This window comes from Corvus hawaiiensis, chromosome 12 (assembly GCF_020740725.1).
Source record: "Corvus hawaiiensis isolate bCorHaw1 chromosome 12, bCorHaw1.pri.cur, whole genome shotgun sequence".
Classification (NCBI taxonomy): domain Eukaryota; kingdom Metazoa; phylum Chordata; class Aves; order Passeriformes; family Corvidae; genus Corvus; species Corvus hawaiiensis.
Window position 1 is genome coordinate 7817494 of NC_063224.1, and position 25350 is coordinate 7842843.

A 25350-nucleotide genomic window follows, 5' to 3' on the forward strand; every position below is an offset into this window, starting at 1 on the left:
AAACTCATTGTTGGCCTCGATGCCAGCACAGGCTGGGAGTCTGCAACAACCAGCAGAATTTAAACATCCAATTCTGTTTTATTTGTTGAAAAATACAGTTGGCACTGAAGAAATAGAAAATGGATCTGAAGAAAAAACATAACGAGGGCCCTTTCTCCTCAAGTTCTTGACCTTCTCCCTTTCTCCCTCATGTTCACACTTCCATTTCTTTCTTACTTTCTCTTAGAAAGCTTAAAATGCCTCTTCTACAGAGACAAGCAGGTGGGGTGCTGCCCCTTCAGGACCCAGCAGTACGTTGCTGCACTGGCATGGTGCATCTTGCTCTCAGTTTGCTGGAGGCAGTAGAAAAATCAACATTAAGGATCTAATATTGCTCCATAAATCATTTTCCCTTCTATGCCCTCTTTCTAACTCTGTTTTTACCATGTTTCCCCTCATTTTTCAGATATGTCTCCTTTTTGTCATTCTCATTCTTGTATTTCCGAATCCTGGCCATCTCTGCTTCTGCCTATTCTAGGTATATCCTCCTTTTTTTTCAGCATTGTTTTTCTGTACAAAACACAGCAGACTGAGAGCAGAGATGATTTTAGGTAGATTTAACTGCACCAAATCCTGTACCCAAAGAGGGCCCACACTGCTTGGCTGTGAGCCAGTGTGCCAAACGACTCTGCAAGTCATCATTGCCCCAAGCAACATTCACCCAAACTCAGGGTCTTAGAGATACTTCCCAGCTCCCTCAAGTCTTTCTGCCCTCTGGAAGTCCAGGCTCCTCTTGCCAGTACTCAGGACTTCTTTGAAACCCATTATCTGCTGCCATTAAATTAAATTAAAGAGCAATGTTAGGCCCGCAACGTTGATTTTCCATATAGTTCGTTGGTATCAGCGGAGTTCTGATGCCCCCCAGATATGTTCCCCTCTTCAGCCTTAATCTGATTACGTTCATTAATCTGATTCTTTTTTTGCAAAGCAGACAAGAGAGATCAGACAGCCTGAGAGCTCTTCCCAATTTGCTCTCATCTAAGACAATCTCCTTCCTACTTTGGATTTACATGGAAAACAGGATTATCAAAAAGGGACCATTTTATCTATCTATCTGCAGTGTCTGTTATTTAACAGCAACAGAAATTACTTGAGTTTTAACCTGTAATGCTGCATTGGCTGGACAAGTACGAGATAAACGTTCACCCTACTAGGACAAAATTAATTTGAGCACTGAGGGCACTCATGCCAATTAGACCGCAGGGAATACTCCAAATCAGATCTATCTAGAAAAAGAAGGTATTGAATAGATTGCATAATGCTGAAAAAAAGTATTGAGAGTCTTCTGTCCTGAAAGAATCTCAGTCGTCTCTGTCTGTATGTGTCTGCAGCAATTTGTATCTATAATCCTGATTTTACTGCCTTGGCTGTCATTCAAGCCCTGCTTCTGTAGCGAGAACTTCAACTGCTACAGGATGCAGATACAATCACCTGAAATCATTTTCTAACAATGCTGTACATTCCTACAGCAATTTCCATCTAAAGAAGCGTCGTGAAGTATTTTGCAAGCATTTCATCAAAACATTTAATTAATGCTTTAGGGTAAGTCTCCGCTTCCCTGTGTGCTGACATTATCACAGTATCAAATTATCTTGCAGTCTTCTCACACATACTGCACATCACTCTTCTGGGAAGGGGAACTGAGCTGCAGAAATATTCACAGGGTGTCTACAGAGTGGGGACAGCCTAGTCCACAAGAAACTATCCCCCACAAAGCCCTACAGGGATTACCATGCCCTTATAGGTGCAGTGCTCACTTACCTAAGGGGCATTTCTCCCTGTTCTCTTATACTTAAAAAAGCCAGGATTGTGCCTCAGTGTTTTGGAGGAAGGTGAAATGGGTAAAGCTTGGAAAGATTTCGCTTTTCTGCTGACTACTGAAAGCACACATTCCAGGTTTGATTAAAAAAATACTAAATGCCAAGAACTAATCAGGATTTTTGCAGCAATTTGGAAAGGCTTTGTTGGGGGAAACTCATTATTTTCTGTACACTGGCTAGCCTAGACAGCCACTGGAGTGTTACTAGCCACAAGAAAGATAAATAAAATCAAATTATATACTAGAAAAGTTATTCCTCAATAGATCATTTTAATAACAATCTCTAGCAAGATCTGCCAGGAGTGGTGTGCGTGCTGCTCATTGTACATCGACAGAAAAGAGACCTCTGACCACAGTGAATGCAGCAAAGGGTTGGCCAGGGGAACAGAAAACCAGACATTCAAAGAGCCTGTCATGGTTAGCTGAGCAAAATGAGAGCAAAGCAATGCTTCCATGACAGCCTGAAAATGTTGCCATGGAGGCAGGAGAGATACAGAAACTTAAGACAGGCAGCAGGAAACCGAGGAGATGCGTGTTCAGTTAGGCCAGACGTCAGAAAAAAGCTTCCAGCTGCCCAAAATGTGCAGTCCTAAATAGCCCTCCTGTGAGGGTGGTGGGAAAAGGGTTTTAGGGCAGAGATCAGTTAATGTAAAGGGTTTAATGATGTTTACTGGCAGGGAATCAGCCATAGCACTCACAAATTGTATGCCTGCTCTGTAAAACCTCACCAACTTTGTAAGACTCAAGCAGAAAGAGAAAGCAGCTTGATGAAATCTGTGAATAAATGATACCACAGGAATCAGTAAAAGAGCAGAGGTGTCCTAATACCAGCCAACACTTCCATCTTCCAGCTCTAGGAGATGAATCAAACAGCAAAGGATAAGACTGGGGTTGTGGCTATGGGAGTTTGTGGAAGCAAAAGCATCTGTGGCAAGGAACTCAGACAGAGAGTATAAAAAAGGATAATTTTGGGATTTGAGGGAAAGGAGCTCTACCTTCTGAAGGGATACAAACAGCACAACCAGGGATCAGCAGTATGTCAGGCTTGGGATGAATGGATGGGCTTTTCAATGTGGAAGTGCTTTGAGGCAGGCAAAAAATCAGAGAGCTCAGAGGGGAAAGTGTGGTGGAGGGCTGAAACAATCCTTTAGTGAGGATAAGTGGAAAAGAAACCACAGATCCTGGTGGACTAGAGACTACAAAAGGCCAGGTACCTCTCTGCCCTAAAATAAACACAAATAACTTGAACTAAAAATTATAAAGAATAAGGAAGAAATGCTTTTAGGCCTGTCACAGATGAAAACAATTCTCAGATAATTAAATTACACAGCTCATGTATCACTAAGAATTTTTGACAATAGGTATATTTCCCTATTCAACACAGGTAAATGCAATTCATATCCTGCACCACAGCCAGCTGCTGGCCTGGGGCTCCAATATGCTTCTCCATATGAAGAATATGATTTCTCCCTAGGAATGCCACTTACGTGTATCAAAACAACACAGGACCAAAGTTTATCCTGCTCTGTGGTCCGGTTTCCTCTTCAATAATTGATAATACTTTCACACAGTGGAACTTGATGCCAGAGCTTTCAGTAGGTCTCAGAACCATGTCTTCACTTCCCCAAAGCCCCCTTTGGAAAACACTGCTTTCTGGAGGTCAGTAGGTGAACATGCTACCACTTGTAGCCGTGGTCTGTCAGGATGTATTCGTGCTGCTCCAACAGGATCAATGCTTCCTCATTATCTTGTTTGTGGTGCAATAATAACATATTATTGAATAGTCGATAGGCTTTCCCCTTCATTTCAGTGATTTTTGATTAAAGAAGCAAAAGTTAGATAATTGTACATCATGTTACTAACTGGCTACATTAGACACTGTTTACTGGAGTTTCCCAACTCACTTTCCTTGTAGCAGATAGTGGCTGCAATTCCTCTGGTGATGAGTGAAACAAAAATCTGCCTGACTTTGGACTGCAAGCCAGAAGCAGAACAAGAATGACCCTTACAGATCAGTCCTCAAGGCAATGGAAACCCACTTCATTAAGGGCAACCAGCTGTCCCAGCATCAGGCACCACATTGCAATAGATGTTGTGATTGAGATACCTCACTGGCAAAGTTTAGATACTGTATTAGCAATAAATCTAATCATAATCATCCACATAATCACTGTGGATGATTCTTCTCATGTCTGACTGAGAACCTTCTCTCAACTGCTCTGCCACACCAACACTATCACCCCAATTCACAAATATCTTGCATCTGGCACAGTGATAGATAAACCATGGTGACATCTGGTGCAAAATTATGTGGTTTTGGGATTGAATTTAGAAGCAGGGTGAGAAGTACTGGGTATCCCATGGAATTGATGAAGTTTCTTCCATGGTTCAGCATAGTCTTCCCAGACAACTTCAGGCACATCAAGTATGATAGAAATACTCCAGCAATACTCCCCAGCTCCATCACAGAGTAGAGTTATACCATATATCTACAAAAAAAAAAAAAAAGTCAGGGGCATAAACAAGACTACTTTGTTCTTAATGAGATGTTTAACTTCCTGTGTTTAACTGCCCAATATTCCCTTAAAGACAGATGCTTCCATCTGGGGCTGCTGGTGCCACAGCTGTGCACACAGGTTATGGTCTGATTGGGAAAATATCAGCTGTTGATCAGCTGATAAAAGTTTAGCTCCATAGGAGCAGGATTAATGCAGGAAGAAAGTGCTATGTTCTCACGTCAAGTATCTTACATAGACCCAAAAAACCAAACCAACAAACAAACAAAAAGAGAATATTTTGCATAAGACAGAAGTGTCTACTCAAATTTCTGCTTTAACTTGAAGAGATTTCAGAAAACATAGGAGGATCCTGAAGCTCCCAAGCTGAGTTAGGAGTTTAATTTCAGAAAAAGCATCACATTTTTCTTCAGCATGCTATTCAATCACATTTATTTTAGCTAGGACTCTTGTGCTGTCATGTGCTCAGTGATGAATTGTTCTCTCCTGTGATTTGGAAGAGCCTTATCTTCAGGAGTCCTGGGGAGTGTAACACTGAGAAGCTGCAAGCTACTGTAAAAGCCTGGCAGGGTAGAAATGCAAAGGTCAAGTCTTGCTTACATTCCACTTTCCCCAACTAGCTGAATTGTAGCTGTCCTCTTGGTAGTGTTATCCAAACACTCAAGAACCCAAGAACATGTGAAAAGTGATGTATTTAAGAAGAAATTTTAAAGAATCAACCCTTAAACTCTATGCTTTAATTACCTATGGCCCACAGAAGTCAGTCAGTGTAAACCTTGTGGCTGGTGTGTGAGCACACAAAAACAACGAAAGGAAGGCAAACAAAACATCACAGCACCACTGGAGATATCAGAGATATTACAAATGCAAGACACAAACATTTCAGACTGTAACATATCTTTGACCTGCCCATTAACTTTAAATTCTCATGAGCTAATGACAAGATTTTAGCAATGCCATTACTGTGTGCCCTGTACAATCAAGAGAGACCAGACCAGGCACTGGAGAATCCACCACATCCTCAGCTCCACACTCTCAGCTCCTCACTTCACCAGCCGCCCATCTGTTTTCATTCATTTGCCCCAGCTCTCGCTCTACTTTTACATAGCCAAAGATGTTGGTTGAGTAAAGGTGATTTTCCAATGGGCCAGTCAAAGGCTGAAGAGGCATTGAGACAGACATAGAAATCTTCCATCTGCACCTCAGCTCTTTCTCATTAGGTGAAACTTCTTTCTGATGAGGTAGCTAGTATGTACCTTTTTGTTATACCACTATTAGGGGTCAATATGACAGTTTTGGCTTGAAAAATACATTCTCTCTTTTTTTCCCCCCCCCTACAAGGGATTTAAAGAGTTTTAGTTTGGGCTTTTTCTATACTTACAATTTTTTCTATTTTGTAGTAATTTAGCTTCATTTTAGAAAACAAGCAAGTAGTTTAAAAGAGGGGAGGAAAGTTGTCTGGTTATAGATCTCTGTGTTCAGTTATGACTTTAACATATAAATTCTCTCATGGACCTAGAGCAGGAGAAAAGATCACTTATGTATGCATTATTATATCCTCATGATAGACATGTAAAGGGGTTTTTTTTTCAGTTACTGGGCTTCAAGCAAAATTTTCCCAAGTTATCAGTTCTGGAGTGCCTAGTTCTGATAGCACTGAATTTCTGTACCAAAACTACTTCTGGCTTAGGACTGGATTGAGCTTCATGAAGAATATGTGAGAGTGCAAAAATGAATAGCAGGAAGCCTGGTATTAAAGCAAAAGGATTTCTGCTTACTCATGTTCCATTGTTGACTATTTGTTCCCACAAGGGCTGGTGAGTGCCACATTCCTGAACCTGCATATAGGAAAATCCCCACAATATTTAAAGTCTGGGGAGCAAGTTGCACCTGCTGTCTACTGTAATAATGAATATGCTTTGACCCTCCTGCTTCCGTGTGCAGATTAGATGCTGTTTTGCTGTCTAATGTGTCTGCATGTTGCCAGGGATGCTGCAATGGATGCTTGGTGATGCTCATTATGACTCTGTTAATATTTCAAGGCTCTTGCCTCCTGCTAACCCAAGCTGGGTGTAGCAAGTCTCCTGGGGATTTAGAAAGGGCAGCAAAGTGAGTTATTATGTGAAGAGTCTTCTTAAGTACCTGCCTTGTGGGTTACAGACGGCAAAGCAAGCTCTGGAGGAGCATCACTGCTGACTCCGGAGACCCAGCGTGTGCTGAGCCGTGGCCTCGGCAGGGCTGGGAGACAATGGCGCTTGGCTCAGGCTCCCAGGGCAGGCAGCCCAGGGCGCGGGGGAAAAACACACAGGGCGCTGAGCCCCAGCCCTCCCTCTCCAGCGGGTGGCCACACATCCCAACAAAGCTTTTCTCCTCTTTTCTTCCTGAGCAACCTGTCAGTGTTAGCGCGTGGTAAGTGCTGCATGGGTAACTCCTAGCAATGCTGTCCTGCTGGGCTGCCCCGCTGGTGGGAGGCGGCTCCTCTGCGCCCCTTTCCTCGTGAGAAGCAGCCGCTCTTAAGCTCCTGTTTAGGAAATGGAGCCGATTAACCGCGCTGCTGCCTGCCCGGCCTGTGCAGCCTTCACGGGGCACACGGGACTCCGCTGCCCTTCCGCCGTCCCAGCTGCGAACCTTGCCCCGTGCAGATGGCAAAGTCCCCGCGCAGGAACCCTCCCGGCCCGGGCCAGGGCGGTGCCGCCCGAGGAGAGGGCGTGCCGGGCGGCGGGCGAGGGGCCGGGCCGGGCGCGCTCCCGCCGGGTAAGAGCGGGAGCGGGTGTGGGCCGTGCTGCAGCCGCGGCCTCGCGTAGGGAGCGGGCGGCGCGGGAGGCGCCTCGGGCGGGCGCAGCGCTACGAGCGGCCGGGGCGGAGGGAAGCGGCCGGGCCGCGCTGCGGCGGCGGGCGGGAAGCGGAGCGCGGGGATGGGTGAGGAGCTGCGCAGTGGGGCGAGCCCAGAGTCCGGTCCCGGTCGGAATGGGGCTGGAAATGATGATGAAAAAGCAGGCGATTGCCTGTTCTTGCTATGCGCTGAGTGAGCTTGGATTTAGGGTTGAACTTGTTAGTATTGTGGCTGGAGTACCTCTGGGATAGGCTAAGAGAGCTGGGGTTGTTCAGCCTTGGAGAATGCTCCGGGGAGACTTTAGAGTCCCTTTCAGTACTTAAAGGAGGCTTACACAAAAGAGGGAGAGTAACTTTTTACACGCAGATGGGCCGGGGCGGGGGGGGGGTGGGGGGGGGGGGTGGGGGGGGGGGGTGGGTGGTGAGGGGGAACGGTTTTAAACGAAAATAGGAGAGATTTCGATTACATGTTAGGAAGAGGCTCTTCCCTGTGAGGGTGGTAAGGTCCTGATACAGCTTGCCCAGGGAAGCTGTGGCTTCCTCATCCCTGGAAGTGTCCAAGGCTAGGCTGGATGGAGCTCTGAACAACCTTGTCTAGTGGAAGGTGTCCCTGCCCGTGGCACGGGGGCTGGAATGAGATGGTCTTTTAAGGTCCCTTCCAACCCAAACCTCTCCTATGAGTAACTGGGGTGAGCTGTAATTAAAAGCCCGTACTCAGAGTTGGTGTTTAAAATGAAATAAACTAGTCCAGGGCACAGTGGTCTGTGTTTCTCTCAGTTTTCCTCCTCCCCCAGAACATCCTATGAGAAAAGATGAGATTAAAGCCAGAGCATATCTGCATAGAGGACAGTGAAATTAAACCTGCCCATTGAAAGGCCTTGAACTGGGGGAAGGCAAGATGAAACCTCAGCTGTGTGTGTGACCATGTGCCTCTCCTCAGAGGGCTGATGGTAATTAAGGGGAGACAGATGTGGGCTGTGGCCTAAGATACTGCATGGGTTCAAGGGGAAGAGTAAAGTGCTGAGGTTGGCCATTGTTTCCAAAGTTTTTCAGCTCTTTCAATTTTAATCCGATATTTTCTCAAACTGAAATGTTATGTAACACTTAAGGTCATTGTATTTTGCTTTTGAGAGAATGGGGGGGGCTTGGGGGATGGTTAAAATGATAGGCTGAGAGATCTCCTATCTCGGGTGGTAATTTTGGTTGAATTATTTTGCCTAAATGAACATTTTAGTTTGGAATAAATTGCTGGCTGGCTGATTTCTGGTTAGTGCCTGTCACTTGTGCCGTGTGTGTGCTTTGTGCTGAGCGGTGGAGCAGATGGCAGCAGCCTTGTTAGCTTTGTGTGGAGTGTGCTCTTATTTGTCAGCCTTTACCCACTCGCAGCACAACACTTGGCACTACGTTCTTCTTTAACATCAAGCACACGTTCCCATTGACCACAGCTGCAACCAAGTCCTTTCACTTCAAAAGTATCACAGTTTTTTCAGTCATTAAAGGAAGGCATAAGGCTGTGCATCTGGCAAAGAGCAGTAATGCTGAGCAGAGAAGAGGGGTTTTGCTCACAGCCTGGTGTCCAACATCTCTCCAGGGCCCTTCATCTGAGGGGCAGTTCTCGAGGGTGCCAATGAGGGGGTCCCCCAGCATCATGCTGCCTCTGGTGGAAGAGGTGGGAGGGTTGTTCCCACTTCGGAAATTGGAGGAGCAGTAGCTGTGCTACCTCTCAAAGCTGCCTTTACTTGTGGCCACCCCACCCTCCGTACTTTGAGCTCTCATATAGATACTGCCATAATCAGGTGATAAGATTTCTGAGCCACTTTCTGAACTTGGAGAGCTTGTGATGTGTTCTGTCTTGTGACTGAGAGAGAGATTTGTATTTAAGTGTTTATACCTATAAAGTAAATAGAGTATTCAGAGTCAGTAAAGGGTCAAGCACCAGCCAACTCTTCTTCACTTGCTGTGTAGATAGCAGGAAGGGCAACTGAACTGGTGACCTTCCTGATTTCCAAATGGCCTTATTTAGGGTAGCCCTCATTTACTTTCCTCAGTGGTGTATGAGTCCATGAAGCATTTCTCTCCTGTTCTGGAATACAGAGGTTAAGCAGGATACATTTTTATTTTTTATAAAAAGCTTTTCCTATTTATATACTGGTATGATTGGAATGACATAGTTTCTTCTCCCCTGCTGTTGTCCAGGTTGTGAATCCACCCAAGAATGGATAAATGTAAGCAGCCTTATGTTGACCAGAAGACCAACCTTGAAAAGTTTAGTCCTGAAATTCTTTCTGAAATTGAGAAGCTCTTTGCGAAGAAGTTTACTTATGCTAAGCCAGTGAATGATGAATGGAAACTGCCAGATCCCAGCAATGCTTTTACATGTGATCACATGGAATTTCACTCACTCCTGGCTCTGAAGGACTCAATGAATGAAGTGAAGAACCAACTGAGTGATAAGAACCTGGAGGACTGGCATCAGCACACCTCGTTTACCAATAAAGCAGGGAAAATAATATCTCATGTGAAGAAATCTGTGAGTGCTGAGCTCTGTACCCAAGCGTGGTGCAAATTTCATGAGATCCTGTGCAGTTTTTCCCTTCTCCCCAAAGAAGCTCTTCAGGACGGAGAACTGAATTCTGTCCACCTCTGTGAAGCACCTGGAGCTTTTATAGCCAGCCTTAACCACTACTTGAAGTCCCACCATGTCCCTTGCCATTGGAATTGGGTAGCTAATACTCTAAACCCGTATCATGAAGCCAATGACACCCTTATGATGATCATGGATGACCGTCTGATAGCAAATACGTTACCGTGGTGGTACTTTGGCCCAGATAACACTGGGGATGTGATGACATTAAGACATCTAACAGGACTTCAGAACTTTGTGAGCAGTATGACCACAGTCCACTTGGTAACTGCTGATGGCAGCTTTGATTGCCAGGGAAACCCAGGTGAGCAGGAAGCTCTCGTCTCACCCCTTCACTACTGTGAAACAGTCACTGCTTTAATGATCCTGGGCACTGGAGGATCCTTTGTTTTGAAGATGTTCACTCTGTTTGAACACTGTTCTATCAATCTGCTCTTTCTGCTAAACTGCTCTTTTGAGGAGGTCCATGTCTTTAAACCAGCCACCAGCAAAGCTGGAAACTCAGAGGCCTACGTGGTTTGTCTTCGCTACATGGGCAGAGAAAGCCTTCATCTGCTTCTTCCTAAAATGACACAGAACTTCGGAACAGAAATAGTCAACAAAGCCCTTTTCCCCCAGCATGCACTACCAGAATCATTCCTTAAAACACATGAAGAGTGTTGCACGTTCTTCCACAAGTGCCAGGTAGAGACCATCTCTGAGAACATCCGTCTCTTTGAGCGCATGGAAGAAGCAGAGCAGATGAAACTGAACAAGTTAAGAGACTGTGCGGTAGAGTTCTTCATGCAAAGGTTTCACATGAAACCCATTGGCAGAAATAACTGGCTTGTCAAGAAATCCCAGGCTGGTTGCAGCATGAATGCAAAGTGGTTTGGGCAAAGAAACAAGTATTTTAGTACATACAATGAAAGGAAAATGATGGAAACCCTGACGTGGAATGATAAAGTGGCAAAGGGCTATTTTAGTCACTGCACTGAGGAACATAGTTTAAATAATGCTGGGAACATGTGCATCCTAGAAGGATCACTTTCTAACCTTGAATGTAGCTTTTGGTACATTTTGGAAGGAAAAAGATTGCCAAGGGTAAAGTGTTCTCCATTTTGTGATGTTCAGGTCTTGGAAAATCTTAGTGAAGCAATGAAGGAGTTGGGTCGGGGGAGACTGAAAAGCAGATCGATGCTGCAGCCTTGTCACTCTTGTGAAGTTCTTACTGGGGAACTCATACTGGCAAAAGTGTCTGATCTTTCCAGGTGCCATCAGGAAGTTCTAAATGAAAGTTGTAGTGACCAATTCAAGTGCCTTGTCGTGGGCTTTCCGTCCCTCTGTGACACAGAAAGCCAGCCCAGCATGGAAATAAAGCCCATGGACTCAGCCACGCTGCTGACTTTCAGCTTCTCTTTGCTTTATGATGGAGAACCCAAGTACCAGCAGCAGCTTTTGGAGTGTGTTCTGCATTCGTTGGCCCAGCTGGCAGTGGGAGATGCATTGGTTTTGCCTGTTCTCTCCTGCCTGACACGCTTCACAGCTGGCCTGGTCTTCATCCTGCACTGCTGTTTCAGGAGCATCACATTTGCATGTCCAACCTCCCGGGAGCCCCTGAGGAGCGGCGCCGCTTTGCTGTGCGTTGGTTACCGAGGCCTCCCCGCGCCGGTTGTGGAGTACCTGCAGCATCTGCATACACTGCTGAGCTCCTTGCTGGACACAGACTCTCCCCAGCAGGTTCTGCAGTTCGTGCCCATGGAGATTCTCCTCCAGGGCAAGCTGTTGGAGTTTCTGTGGGATTTAAACACAGCCATTGCAAAGAGACAGCTCCACCTGATTGTGCAAGCTCAGCAGCAGCAAATGACTAGTGACATTCCACTTCAAAATAATTCTAAAACTGAGTGAGTTGCTGCTGCTAGACCTTGTTTCACAGGCAGGCAGAAGGTGTTGTTATTGTGAAGGTAACATTAATGCAAAACTGGTGTGACATTGAGAGTGCTGGGAAGATATTTTGAACTATCAATCCTAGTTGCACTGTATTGTCTATGTAGGAAATAGGAGAAAAGAAAACCAGACCTTGATTTCTGGCCACTGAGCTGGGTGTTTTAGGATGTGGAGTAACACAGAATCTTTGATTCAGTGGAAGCAAGGGCTGACGATTGAGCCTAAGCCTCAGAGCCTCCTGTTGCCATCCTTAAAAACTGTCTTTTGACATCCCTTTAGTTTAGAGGTGGTATAATTCTTAATGGTGATGTGAGGGAAATCCTGTGTAAGTTGCTTTACCATTTTGGATGGTATGGAATGGTGGTGTTTATTGGTACGTGTCCCCATTTACCATTACTCTTAAACAAGAGCCTCTGAATTTTCACCTTGTAGCCTTTGAATATCAGCCTCTTTAGCACTTCAGTTAGTGAGGACTGAGATGAAAATTTCCTTGCCAAAGCCTGATGATGGTTTCTCCATCTCATTCTTGCAGCTGTTTTGTGAATGCTGATATCCTAAGTTCCAGTTCTTTGTGCACTTCAGTCACTTGACAGAAGGATCAAATGGAGCTGTTTATGCCAGAGAAGCGCTCAGCCTCTGGCTGTTCATTGCTTACTCTTCAGGCAATAGTTTGGATTGCCATCAAGCCCTCTCTTGTGACTTCTTATGGGTCCAAAGCTGAGCTCAATTCTCAAGAATGAAATTTGCTAAAAGAATTATCCAGTGGCTGTAGACACTTAGGCTTATAACGAGCAGAACCTTTAGAAGACATTTAAATGCAGGAAACTTCTACCAGCCATGAGAGGCTCATATAACATGAGGTTGCTGTGATTTGCCAGCATTTCCTTGCTAAAAATCCTTAAAACAAAGGCTTTGAGGTGTTACCACCTGAACAAACAGTTGGCCAGTTGTGTGCTGCCTTTCTTGTGCACACAAGTGTGTTCATGTTTGTGTGGGAACCCTCAGGGTTGTACAGCCATTAAGCTTTCGTGTTGTAAGTAATCCATATGTGCTTTTAGTTTGAAGGATGATATATTTTTTGAAGTAGAAGAAAAGATGTTGATTTACATGGCTGTTGTATATTTTCATTTTACTGACAAATGTTGTAAGTGTTAAAAGACATTTTTAAAAAAGAAAGGAAAACAAATGTTATTTGGAGTAAATAAAGCCTTTTATTTTAGGTTTTCAGTGTTTCTGTTTACATGTTTCTTTACCAAACATAGAACAAATCAATGAAATGCAATAGGGGGCTTGGGGAGGTTTAGTTTTCGTTTTCTTTTTCTTTTTTTTTTTTCTTTTTTTTTTTTTTTTTGGCCAGGCTTTTCTCATCTTGCCATGTGGATCCATCCTTAATGAGTGAAGGGTAAAGTGATCTTCATTTCTCTCTTTAACCAGCTCAGAGAGACTCCACTGGCAGATGTGGTCAAAGCACTGGAGGAGGCCTCAACACAGTTGCCTTGGCCTTGTCACTGAGCATTGTAGTCCATGTCCCTCTCCGTGGTTGCTGTAACTTTTAGCAGCAAAGATCTTGTCTTAAGGATATTTTATTTCTCCTGGCTGTGACAACTGCTATGGTAGGACAAGGTTGTTATACGCTGTACTTTTGTCTGCAAAGTCTATTATTTATTCTTATCAAAATGTTCTCATCCTAATTGTTTGCCTTCACCAAGCAGTGTGATTAAGAAAAAGCTGTGTGCCTTATTCCTCAGGGCTGGCTCTGCTGCCCTGCCAGGGGTTCCAGGTGAATGTCTTTGGGTTGGCTATCCAATTTGGCTGGACACTGCTTGCTAACTCATTTTGATTGCAATTACTAATGCTAATGTGTTTTTTTTCATTGCCTTTCTCTTTGGAAGTGAGCACCAAATTAGAGAGCTGGGGAAAATCATTCTGTGTCCTAGATGTGTGAGATGATACAGGAAATGGATCCTGTTATGATACCTTCATTTCCTTACAGCTAGTTGGGGTTTTTTGGGGAAATCTTTATGCGGAAGAGGAGTTGAATGGATGCTGAACTGCAGGACAGCGTTGCTTCTCTTGGCTTCAGTGAAGCTTAATACTTTGGCTTTGGCTCTTAATGTCAAAACAAGATAAGAGGACTTTGGAGCATCATTGAAACAGGAGTCTGGGTCAGAAGTGCTTGTTATGGGGATTGTCAGGTTGATTTTGGTAGAAATACTGTTTAATGGGTTCATGGTTTTACTGAATTACAGGGAAATGTAAATGCTCAGAATTGTATTCAAGCTTACAAAAAGTTTTATGAAATATTTGCATTCCCAATATAATAGTATAAAAAAAGTGCCTAAAGACATGAAATGGCAGATTGGAAAGTAAAGGGAAAATATGGATGTCTTCCTTTTGCTGCTGCAGACCTTAAAAGCTGCATATGCACCTTCTTCAGTCCTTAAAGTCAATTTATACACTACATTATTTAGATTATGCATCTTATTTGAATTTTGATAGATCTTAATATGCTAGCGTGGCTGGCAGTCTTTGAGTTTAAGTAGTTGGTGTTGAAAGCAAAGACAAAGCACTGAGCCCAAACCAAATTAGCTTTCTCCCTGGCTGAACAGCTATTTAACACATTTCCTTTTTCTGTCTTGTGTCAGGTCCTCTGTGTCCCCCATCGAGACTGGGGAGATGAAATTTTACCTGTAACACAACTTGAACTAGAGCACCACAGTTAATGGCTCCTTTTATTAAAACAATAATATGAAATTGTGTATTAAAGCAATATTTTTCCTCTGTAGGAAACTTGAACAGATTTATTGAAGTACATCTTCCCAGTGCTTTACTAAATGGGGATGACTCACTTGTTAAAGAATTGATTTATCTAAATTGGGGGATAGCAGGGAGAAGTGCCTGTCACTTGCTGGTGAATTGATTTGTTTAGATTGGGGGATGGCAGGGTGAAAGTGAATCAATATTCAAAACTTATTTGTTGCTGAAGCCAGAGATCATTATCTGGGTATCAAAGAGATGAATGAGCACATGCTGCCTGATAGAAATGAAAGCTCATGCCGAGGTAGCCCCAGGTCCTCAGCTGTCAGGTACCTGTGCCTCAAAACAATGACCCTGTAGCCAGTGGGTAATGAAACCTCAATTAAGACTAAGGAATAAAGGGACTGTGGTGAAATGCCTTAATTTAAGTCTCCAGAGCGTTAAGGTGATTAAATACTTGCTTTATAATCAGTTGACTGCCCCAGGTTGATGACAGAGCACAACTCAACACCACTGAGTTGAAATGTAATGAAATCTGTCTTGGGGTCACAATTAAACCTAATTCCGAGGTGGCTGCTGAGTAGCTGCACGTCCCCACAAATAATGGTGTGCTCTGACAGACAAGTGTTCAGCAGAGGAGTGTGGGGCCATCAGGATTGTGTGAGCCCTCTGAGCAGCTCCCTGCCTTCACTACTGCAGCGATGCTGATGGTACCCAGCAAACCATGCTGCCAGCTGTGCAGACAGCATGTAGAGCCCTTCATGGAGTAGATCAGTAGCGCAGGATGTGTTTGGGATTAGTGCACCTAGGGCTGGGATGGCTGTAGGATTCCTGGCTGGTGGAAATGGCAGCAGAGGCTTGTCACACCTGAAAAACACCTAGCAGCTCTTAGAACTGGCATTGAGTGTAGGGACCTGGAAGGGACCTGGCCCCAGCTAATGTATTGGGAATTAACAGAAAGCTAGTTAAAAAAATTACTTTTGCTCTTTGGGAATACAGGAGAGGCTGGTCCTCACCTGGAGTGAGCTTGCACTTTGTGTGGAAATACCAGAGTAGGCTGGTGTTTAATAATTGTCAGCACTATGGTCTTAGCTATAAATCACAAAGTAATTGATTTCAGGGTGTTAACGAAATTTAGATTTATGGAGAAGTTCAGTTATGCCTAAGATGCATGGTTAATAACACTGGCACTGAATAAAACCCAAATTAACTTTGTTTCCATTACGAAACCAGGTAGTATTAGCCCATAAATTTATATTCATGTAAGTGGTTTGGCTCTTAATTACGTGACTAGCTTTGTGAAAGTTCTGTGCTTGAAAACTGTTTTCAGACTTGGAAACCTGTTCAAAGCTCTGGATATTGTCCAACTTTCAATTCCCAGCAGTATCACTGCTCTGTGTGTGAAAACTCAAGACCAGACTCTGACTGAATTTGCTCAAACTTTTTGGGAGGAAGAGTTTGAGTAGGAAATGGATTAAACTCAGATGTAAAATTCACTCTGACTAGTTCCTCACTGGGTTACAGAGGGGACAGACAGGACAGCCACTGCTCCTTAGGCTAGATGTTGGGACAGTGGGGTTTGCCAAAAGGGAGCCAGAACAGAAGTTACAAGTGTAAACTGTATAAATTTACAAATGTGCAATTGTAAATTGGACAAATTCTGAGTCCTCTTGTACGATCCTGATGACAAACTGTGCTTACTGAGTGTAACAGGCCTCAGAACTGGTTTGGGGCTGAGCACACATAGCAGCTGAGAAGACCTATTTATGTTTCAGTAACTGACCTTACTCATCACATCACCCTCTACAGTTTTGAAGTGACCCCTGAAGGAAACAGTGACAGCAGCAGTCTCAGGAGCATGAGTGGAAGTAATGAAGCAGTAATTAGCAATTAATAAAGTGTGGTGAAACTTTTAACTGCTGCACTGGCCTAGAGGTCTGGTGCTAGAGTGGAATAGTCCCTTGGAAATCTACAACTCTGAAGCTTAATTATCATAATTTCTTTTAGACACCATCTGTTCTTGGAGCCAACTTGTATATTTACTTTTTCCCTTGAAGGTAGATGAGTTTTAAGGACTCCACTTCTGTGGCTTTTCACAGCAGAGATTAAATTGAAGATGGAATCAAAATATGGGGAATGAGATGGACTCTGTGGCTGATGTGTCCTACAGAGACTGTGAGGGCAAGATTTTGTTGATACAGCTAGCAGGGCGTCAGGAAAGCGTGCGGACATAGGAGGAGCAGGGGAAAAACACGGACAGAACCTTCTTTGTAGTTGGCAGAGGGGGTATTATCTTTTCCAGAGGGAGCATAAATTGAAATTGCGCTGTGTGCTCTTCTCTTCCCCTTCCCAGCTCAAGCCCTTCTGAGCGGTGTCTGGAAGATTCCACCTTTCAGAGAGTGTGATAATGAAAGGCAAGGATTTCTAAGGAGCCCTCCTGACCTGAAGCTGCCACTGGGTTACTGACAACAGGCAAACCTGACTGAGGCCAGTAACACTCTGAGGAAGAGAACACCTGTGGCTGTGGGGATCACTGTGGTGAAGCTCTTTGCTCCTCAGAGCTGCTTCAGCAGGCATGTGTTGGGTTGTACCTTCCTAAGTAAGGTCAGCTAAGGCCAGAAACCAAACTACGTCACCACTCCTTGCTCTCCTAAAGATGAGTCTGAAAAATGGTTAGGTCATGAAAATATACAGCCAAACACCACCGGCCTTCCCCTCAGTCCTCACTGTGTTAATCATTCATGGCAGGAGCTAAGAGCAAGTCAGGAGAGTCAGGTTAGGCTGAACTATCTTTTGGTTTTAGCTATAGGAATGCCCAATGGACTTGAATAGAGCAAAACACTTTTCAAGCAGCAAAGGTGCAAAAATGGGACATGGGAATTTTGGAAGATGTCAGTGCAATTTTAGACATCACTCATTTGCACTGAAGGCTTGTAATAATGATTTTGTTTTGTCTTGTGTAAATCAGTTTTAATTAATAGAGCAGATGTACCAACAATGCATCTGGAAATTAAATGGAGGAAAAAAGAAAAGAGGCAGCTGGTGCTAGTGGATGTAAATATTTGTTTTTTGGGAAGTGAAGCTCTGCAGAAACTTCAGGCTCCATTTCAAATTCAGAAGCCTGTTTCTTATGCCTGTAGAGATATATGGAGCAGAAAAAATTAACTAAACCATAATGCTGCTTTATTTTAATCTAGTGCATGTGATGTAAGTAGCCCAAGTTTTTGGAATAGGGCCAACACATGAAATCTTGGTTCCTGCTGAAATATTAAGACTTTGCTTCTGTTGATGCAAGATGCATTAATTCCAAAGGAGCTGTTTCTGTACCAAGAAGCCTCCCTAGGCCTCTGCAGTACAGTCTTGGCTTATGAGCGTGGACAAATGAAAATGCTAATTTTTGACCCTGACTAGAGCAGAGCGAGGTGCTGAAATAGGGCCTGACTGGCAAACCAAGTGTAAGAGGTCCATGTGTCTGAAAGCTGCTATTGGGGAGGTGTGACACATGTGTGGATGGACTCTGAGCCTCATGTGAAGCTGAGAGTTGAAAGAAAAGCGAGGCATGAAGTAGGACTTTGCAGGTTTTGATGGGACTCTCCACAGTTCTGCTGTGTTATTCTTGTGGACTCTTAACTGCAGAACAGTCTTTTAGATCTCCCTCACTTCCTTTCAGTATTGAACTTTCCATGAAATCCCAGGCTGTTTGTGTTAGAATTAGGAGAGCTTTTTATTCTCTTTTGTGGTTTTTTTTGTTAGTGTCTGTAACTGCTAAGAAGAATTTGAAACGCAAGCCTAAAAGCACGAAGTACCGCAACAAATATAGAATGTAGCACACAAAACAAACCCACTTTTAAAGCAAGTCGTGACTGGCGAGTGGTAATGTCCAGCCTGGAACTGGCGGTGTGGGAGAAGGAAGACAATAAGGGTTGATCTAGAGCAGGTATTTTGTGCCTGGTGAACCAGACAGTGGGGGTGGGAAGGATTCCTCGAAGTAGTTTAAGTGGTAGTGCACGTATTGTTAATGCTTATTGCAAGCTCTCGGAGGATAAGACAGACTTCCCTGCTCTGCAACTTCTTTTTGGAATAGGACATCAGGATGCTTGTACCCAACCTTGTGTGTGCATGTTCTGGTTTAGGGTTTTGTGCCTTGATGCTGAGAATGCCCCACAGCATAGGGAACACCTCAAAATGGCAGCACAGCTCAGAGCTGAGCTGGATCTGGATCAAAGTGAAGCTCCTCTGTCCTTAAGACTTAGATAAGGAAATTTGCAGGTGTAGGTAGTACGGCTGCTGCTGAGGGGATTGGGTTTTCCAGGCCTGAGAGCAGATTATAGTCCTGTCTATACTGCATCTGCATTGTGAAAGCTTATGTACAGTAACACCTCGCTGTCTGTCCCTTCTGTTTTGGAGCTCTGCTGTCAGCTATTTAATACCCTACTCTGGTTACTGTTGTCATTGTCCTGCTATCCTTCATCCTTAATTGACCTCGGTGAGCAGCAGGCATGGGGAAGGTGGTGATGAAAATGTAATGGATTGGAAAAGGCATCAGGACCACTGGCAGTGGGAGATTTGTCCAGTGTTCAGTCTTGCAGGTGAAGCAGCTGAGATCTTTCAGAAGGATGATGTGTTTGAAGGTGGGTCAGACAGGGTCACCAGGACATGATGAAGTTTAATTTTGCATTATGGATTTTCCACTCAACTTCAGGCTAATAAGCAGTTAGTTCTTGGTATTTTAAAAGCAGAATCTCCTTTAGTACTTTTGTCATTACCAGGTGTTGAATTGGCAGCTGACAACCCCAGTGGTCTTGCTTGTCTTTCCATCTTCCATGCCACATCTGCTGTCCCTGTGGGCTTAGGTTGTGTGCATTTTTGGAAGGCCTGCACACATTCCTCTGTCCATTGTTTCTTACAGGAAAGATTGAATTGTGGTCAGTCACACTTCCAGGGTCATATCCTCCTCAGGTAATGGGATGCCTGAAACTGTAGTTTGACTATTTGGGGAATTATTGCAGAACCAGAAGTTAGGGCTGAAGAGTCAAAATGTCTCAACAGCAATGAAGTGAGAAGAATGCAGAGCACCCAGCTATGAGCCCGTACACACTGGTTGCACATGTCCTCAAACACATGGCTGCATCTCCTCAAGCTGCAGAAGTTATTGTGTGGAATAATTCTCTGTTGTTTGAGGATTTCTGGAAACTAACTGGAAGAGGTGTTACATTTTGTCTGACTTATTTTATTCCCTCACTACAGCCAGGGTCGCTCTGACTGTGTCCTTAGGGTGTCCCTTTCAAGTCCTGGCCTTCTGGGACTTGAAGGGCAATGAAAAATGTGCCTTCAGACCCAGTGGACTGTGTGGGGGCTCTGGCAGCTGAGACAAGGCTGTGCCCAGAGAAGGGATTTTTTTAAAGCCACCAGCTTCCAGGAGCACCATAAATTGTGCAGGGCCTGAGCTGTGCCTTAGCTGACTCTAAAGTGTCAGGTAAACCTGTTGTCTGATGTTTAAATGCTGGGGTAACCTTGCTCTGTAGGGGAAATGGGAAGCTTCAGAGGCAGTGCTGTGACACAAGAGTCCTGTAAAGCAAGAAGAATGAGCAATTTGTCAAATGACTTTGTCACCTTTGATGTGGTGAAGGGAATTGCTACAGCACAGGGCACGGTGTCCTAGGTGGCTTGCTTGATGTTTTGTTAAGGATTAGAGGTGCCCATTTCCCACTGAGCTTTGGGATACAGATCTCAAAGCTGGCTCTACTTAGATGGAGCTCTGCTTCAGAGCTGCACTTCGAAACCTCGTGGAAAATGCACCTGCAGGGGGGACTGTAATTGCCATATATTTTGCCCATAATGATATGGGGGAAAGAACAGGGGCAGCTGTAACGAATAAATGAGGCGTTACATCTGATGACTCCCAAGTCTTCTTTTTCCTGGGTGTTAGGTCTGCTGTGGAAAGCAGGAGGAGGGAGTGGAATCCTGTGTCTTCTCAGCTGTGCAGATGCCCCCTTTTTTAAGATCCTGTCTTAAAAATGGAATGCTTGTTAGAAAGCTGGAATCAACAAGGGAGACCTGGGCCAAGCTCTTTGCTGGCAGAGTTGTGCTGAACTCCCTGCCCTTGCACCAGAAGATAATTTGCCTCCCATTGGTGGAGGGCTGAGCAAATGCCCCCACAGAAGGGAAGCTATTTGTTCAGTCAGGCTTCCCCTGCCCTTTCCTTTTTACTTAAGAAAAGAGAGCCAACCCTGATGAAGATGGGATCATTGGCACAGAAGGTAAGTCAGAGATATTTTCAAAACCTTACCTTTATGAAACTAGAGCAGAAGAGGAAAGTTAGGGTGACTGAGCTTTGGATTTTGCTTCCTCTGTGGCTCTGACAAGCCCATGAACAATTGCCCATCCTACCGCACTTGACTGTGAGCAGGACAGCCCACTCTGATGCCTGTCAAAGTGAACCTGTCAGATCAGGAGGGAGCTTCTCTTTCCCAGCTAGAGAAGAAATGGTGTCCAATCCTTACCCTCCTACAGAGCTGTGGCAGTTGCCCTCAGGAAAAGAATGGGTTTGGTTTGCATCTGGGCAGCAGAATGAGATATTTACCTTGTGACCCAGTGGTACCTCTAGGGCAAAGCAAAAGGCTACTACTTTTGATGAATGTTAATTTTCATTCTGATTTTATCCTGTCTGAACAGTTTTGTTGAATCCTGACTGTTCTCCCCAGCTGTCCATCACTGACTCTCATGCTTTGATGGCTCTTGTCACAAATATCATGGTAAAAAGATCTTAGTTATTGTCTCTTCCTTTTTTCTCCTCTGAGAAGTCTAATTTATTTTCTGCAGCTGTCCTGACTCCTTTCCTCCTATCATTACTGGGAAGCAATGTGGCAATTAGAGCTGGCCACCCCCAGGAGGAGATGTGCTCCACTGGCTTTGAAAGAGTTTGCAGCACTGTCCTTTGTGCTCTTCTCCAAAGCTTTTCTCTTCTCCCTGTGAAATAGATTTTAATGTTATTTCATTCCTTGTATAGTAACATCTGTAAAGATACAAAAATGTCCGGGACCTGGTTAGGTTTCACAAAACCTCGATTTTTTTAATCTTTCTTGGAAGGTGTATTGTACCCCATCTCTCTCTCCCCCTTTCCCTCCTTCCTTCCCTTCAAAGGATGTCTTGAAGGTGATGTAAAGGCATCTATTGCTTAAATATTGACATGCCAAGCAAGGCCAGAGAAAGCACCAGCTTTTTCTTGGAGCACCAGCCTCTATAGTTCTGGATCCACATGGAGACAATTCTGAAGGGATGGTGTGACATTCAGATCCCAGTGCTCCTCACTTTGTCAGTGTCTTTCACACCTGATTTTCTTCCCCAGGCTTTGCCTCATCTGCTGCTCAGGCTCTGTGGCTGTTCAGCTGCCACAGGCCAAGTAGCTGTTGTGGGAATCAAGCTGGTCAGAGACAGCAGGACTTGAACTAATAAGGAAGGAAGATTCCATGGTCTGTCTGATCTTGCTGAAGGTGCTTTCATTACTATTTCAGAAGACCAGCCTAATGCTGGGGTTGAGTTGGACCTGAAGATTTGCTCTGGAGACCAAAGGATGGGGAAATTTAGAAGCTAATGCCTAATCCTATGGGCATCAACAACACTTTTAATGCTGTTTCTTTGATAACTTGTAGGAGGCATTTTATTTTGGGTTTTGTGTAAGGTGGTGTAAAGCAGTTCAGTGCAGCTGGAAGCTAGAGGCAAGGCTATTTCTTTCAGGGCTTTGAAGAGCTCTACTCCAGTGATAGCTGTCTTATTGCTGCAGTGGCTGCTTTTATTTTGCTTTGAAGCAAATGAATAAAAATGTCCCTCTCATTTCATTTTCTCTGAGGTGAGAAAATTCCTGGAAGTCTGCTGATGAAGTTAAGGAATATCTTAATCTTTTTTCCCTGAAGTGGCTTGAGTGCAGCTCCTGGAAAGCAGCTCCTGGAAGCCTGGAAGCACTGACTGGATGTGCCTGGAAGCACCCTGGAAGCCAAGGTTTGGAAGCCTGGAAGAACTGACAGCAGGGCTGGGCTGCAGATGTGGCTGTAGGTACTGGAGAGAGATGCTGGATATCTTGGTGAAGTGACCTGTTTTTTTTTTATTTTGCTGTACTCTCTGTACCAATTGCTAATAAGCTGCTTTCTGTTGGCAGGGCTGATGATCCATCAGTCTGCATTCTCAGAGATGAGCCCTTTGCTAGGGCATCACTACAGAGAGCTTTGTCATATCTCGACAGCGTTTGACATTTCCCAGGCAATGCTTAAATCTCCCAATTGACAATGTTTAACCCTCTCCCCTAAGAGCCTTTCAGCAGTGATTCCTATAAACTTTAGTTTTCCATTCAAAGAATTGTTACCAAAAGCTTCTGTACTTTTGTCGCTTGCTATGTTCTGCTAATGAATCTCTATTGCTTTGGGATTTAAATGTTGCCTTTAATTAGGATCTGAGCTTTCCTGGCCATGGGCTGATGGACAGCTCTCTGGTGACCAGAACCAGGAGAAGAACAGAGGGATTACTGTATTACTTCTACTTGAAGGAACAGTCCTTTGGCCCAGGTGGGTTTGGATGTCCCTTTTAGAAGGGGCATACCATACCATCAAAATCCAGCAGTTTATGCCAATTTATTAATTGTTCTGTTTCTGTCCTGCTTCTTGCCCTTAATTTGCGGAGCCAGATTCAGACTGTGTGATGCACTGCGGTTCAGGGCAGAGCTACCTTTTCCTCCAGGACAGAATCTGTTGATTCAGCTCAGTATTTTAAGCAGGAATTTCATGCAAAATGGAGCTGAATGAACCCTACTCCTAGCAAGAGCTGGTAGCAAAGATGGATGAGCGGTTCATTCACAGCCATTATTTAAATAAACACCAAAGAAAATAATATTCGTGTGTTTAAAATTGCTTTCTCAACCAGTGTTCAGCATCTTAAGGTCTCAAGGGTTGAAACACCTCTGGCAACTTGGATCAATATGGGGGATTTAAAAGCGCTCTGGACTGAGGAGGCAAATGAGTTAAACTGCATTTAGCTAATTCCCTGGGTGGGGATAATTCAGCCAACCCTGCCCTGATGACATCTGGAGTTTGTCTGGTGTTAGCGGTGGAGATTTCAGACTCTTTCTCAAAGACTTGGTTGGTCTGCAGATGACTGATTTACTACCCAGGAGGTAGGAGGCACTTGGGAATCATCCCCTTTTGATGGAGATTGGAGGGACACCTTTGTTTTCTGCCCTGACTTCTGACAGTGACTTCCACAGTGGTCCCATGTTCAGCTTTGGGCTGCTTTTCTGCTTTTTTTCATTAGGATACAGCTTTTTTTTCTTTTTCTTTTTCTTTTTCTTTTTTTTTTCTTTTTTTTTTTTTTTTTTTTTTTTTTGCCAAGGCTGAGTGAGTTAAGAATGTCTACTGCATATCTGTAGGAGTCAGACCCCCCCCTAGCAAGGTAGAGGACAGCCTTAAACATTCAGAACCCCCGGTAATAGTGCGATGAGAATGCAGCATATAGAGCTTTTTGTTTAGGGAGCATCCATACTGCCATTAGCTTTAGGAATCTGGTGTTTCCAGCATTCCTTCCTGTTTTCCCCATATCCTGGCCATGTGTTTGTTTCAGCTTTTGGCCCCACTGTTTTGTGAGCTGTACCCCTCTAGTTTCAGTTATCAAGTGTTAGGAGAGACTTTGGTTTTTGAGCTCTGTCACTGCAATGGTTGTGTAAGTCACGTATGGACAAGTCTGAAGTGCAGGCATGTGGAGGTGGCAAGTCCTCATTATTTTGCCCTGACTCCAGAGAGAAATGAACACCTTTAATCATTTCAATTTGGATGGCAATGAGTGATGCAAAGCAGTTGCATAATTTTAATTTCAGGGGATCAGTGAAAGAATGATCCTTTGGTCTGTTCCCTCAACTAAAATGCTCTGCAGCTGTATAAAGAGGCAGAGCAGTACCTCTGGCTTTGCTTTGATTCTTGCAGTGAATGTTTGCTGTATTTAATCTGCTGGGCTATTATAAACAATCTCCCTGCAAGCAAGAAACTTGTGAGTGGCTGAGCTGAGATTTCCAGGTTCCTAATCAGAAGAAAGGCTGTCCCAGCTAAATTGGAGTTAGGCTCCTGATTGCATCCTGATAGAAAGGATTATTCATCCAGTGGAAAACAAATAGAGCTGCTGTTTGGCATGTATTAGCTGAGCAAATCTTGGCACTCCGAATGTGTTACAGCTCCGCTTTTCTGAGCCGTGAGCTGGGTTCATTTACAGCTGGCCTGACTCTGGAATGTTCCCTGCTTTCTGACCTTTCCTCTGTGGTGTGGCTTAGGTGCTTTAGGAACCTTTTTCTTTTTTTCCTTTTCATCAGCCCATTTACCACATGCTCTGTCATGTTGTTTGTGACTCAGGCCTCTTTTTACTATTTCCTGGCTGATCCCTTCGGTTTGTATAATCAACTGGCTGGGTGTCCATCTCTGATGTGCTGTGTTTATACTCAGCTGATTGCCCAGGCAGTGAAATAGATGGTGGTGATGCCATGGCCCTGATATTGCCTGCCTGGTGCTGTTGGACTGCAAGAGGCCATGAAGAAGAGGTAGGTATCTCACTGCATTTGCAAGACTAAAGATAAATGTTGCTAAAAGAGGTTGCTTTTATTTCCATGAGATTCTTGGTCTGTTACCCATCTTCTGGCACTCGTATGTGCAGGGCAGATAACCTCGGTGCCTTTCTGCTGTACGGTATGAAGCAGTTGGCATTTTGGTTCAACACATGGCTGCTTCAAAACAAACAACACCCACAATAGGAGTCTTTTTCTTCTTTTCAGGGAGCCAAGGACTTTG

At 44.3% G+C, this 25350-nt stretch overlaps 1 protein-coding gene across 4 annotated transcripts; it reads left to right on the forward strand.

Moving 5' to 3' along the window:
• The first annotated feature begins 6570 nt into the window (after positions 1 to 6570).
• Positions 6571 to 13006, forward strand: CMTR2 (cap methyltransferase 2). Of its 4 annotated transcripts, none has more exons than XM_048316966.1 (2): positions 6571 to 6783; positions 9403 to 13006. In XM_048316966.1, the coding sequence occupies exon 2, from the start codon at positions 9422 to 9424 to the stop codon at positions 11735 to 11737; it is 2316 nt and encodes a 771-aa protein (XP_048172923.1). In that variant the 5' UTR covers positions 6571 to 6783; positions 9403 to 9421; the 3' UTR covers positions 11738 to 13006. The 4 variants fall into 4 exon arrangements, with proteins under 4 accessions (XP_048172923.1, XP_048172924.1, XP_048172925.1 ...); XM_048316967.1 differs by lacking the exon at positions 6571 to 6783 and adding an exon at positions 6808 to 7128; XM_048316968.1 differs by lacking the exon at positions 6571 to 6783 and adding an exon at positions 7246 to 7293.
• Positions 13007 to 25350: the final 12344 nt, after the last annotated feature.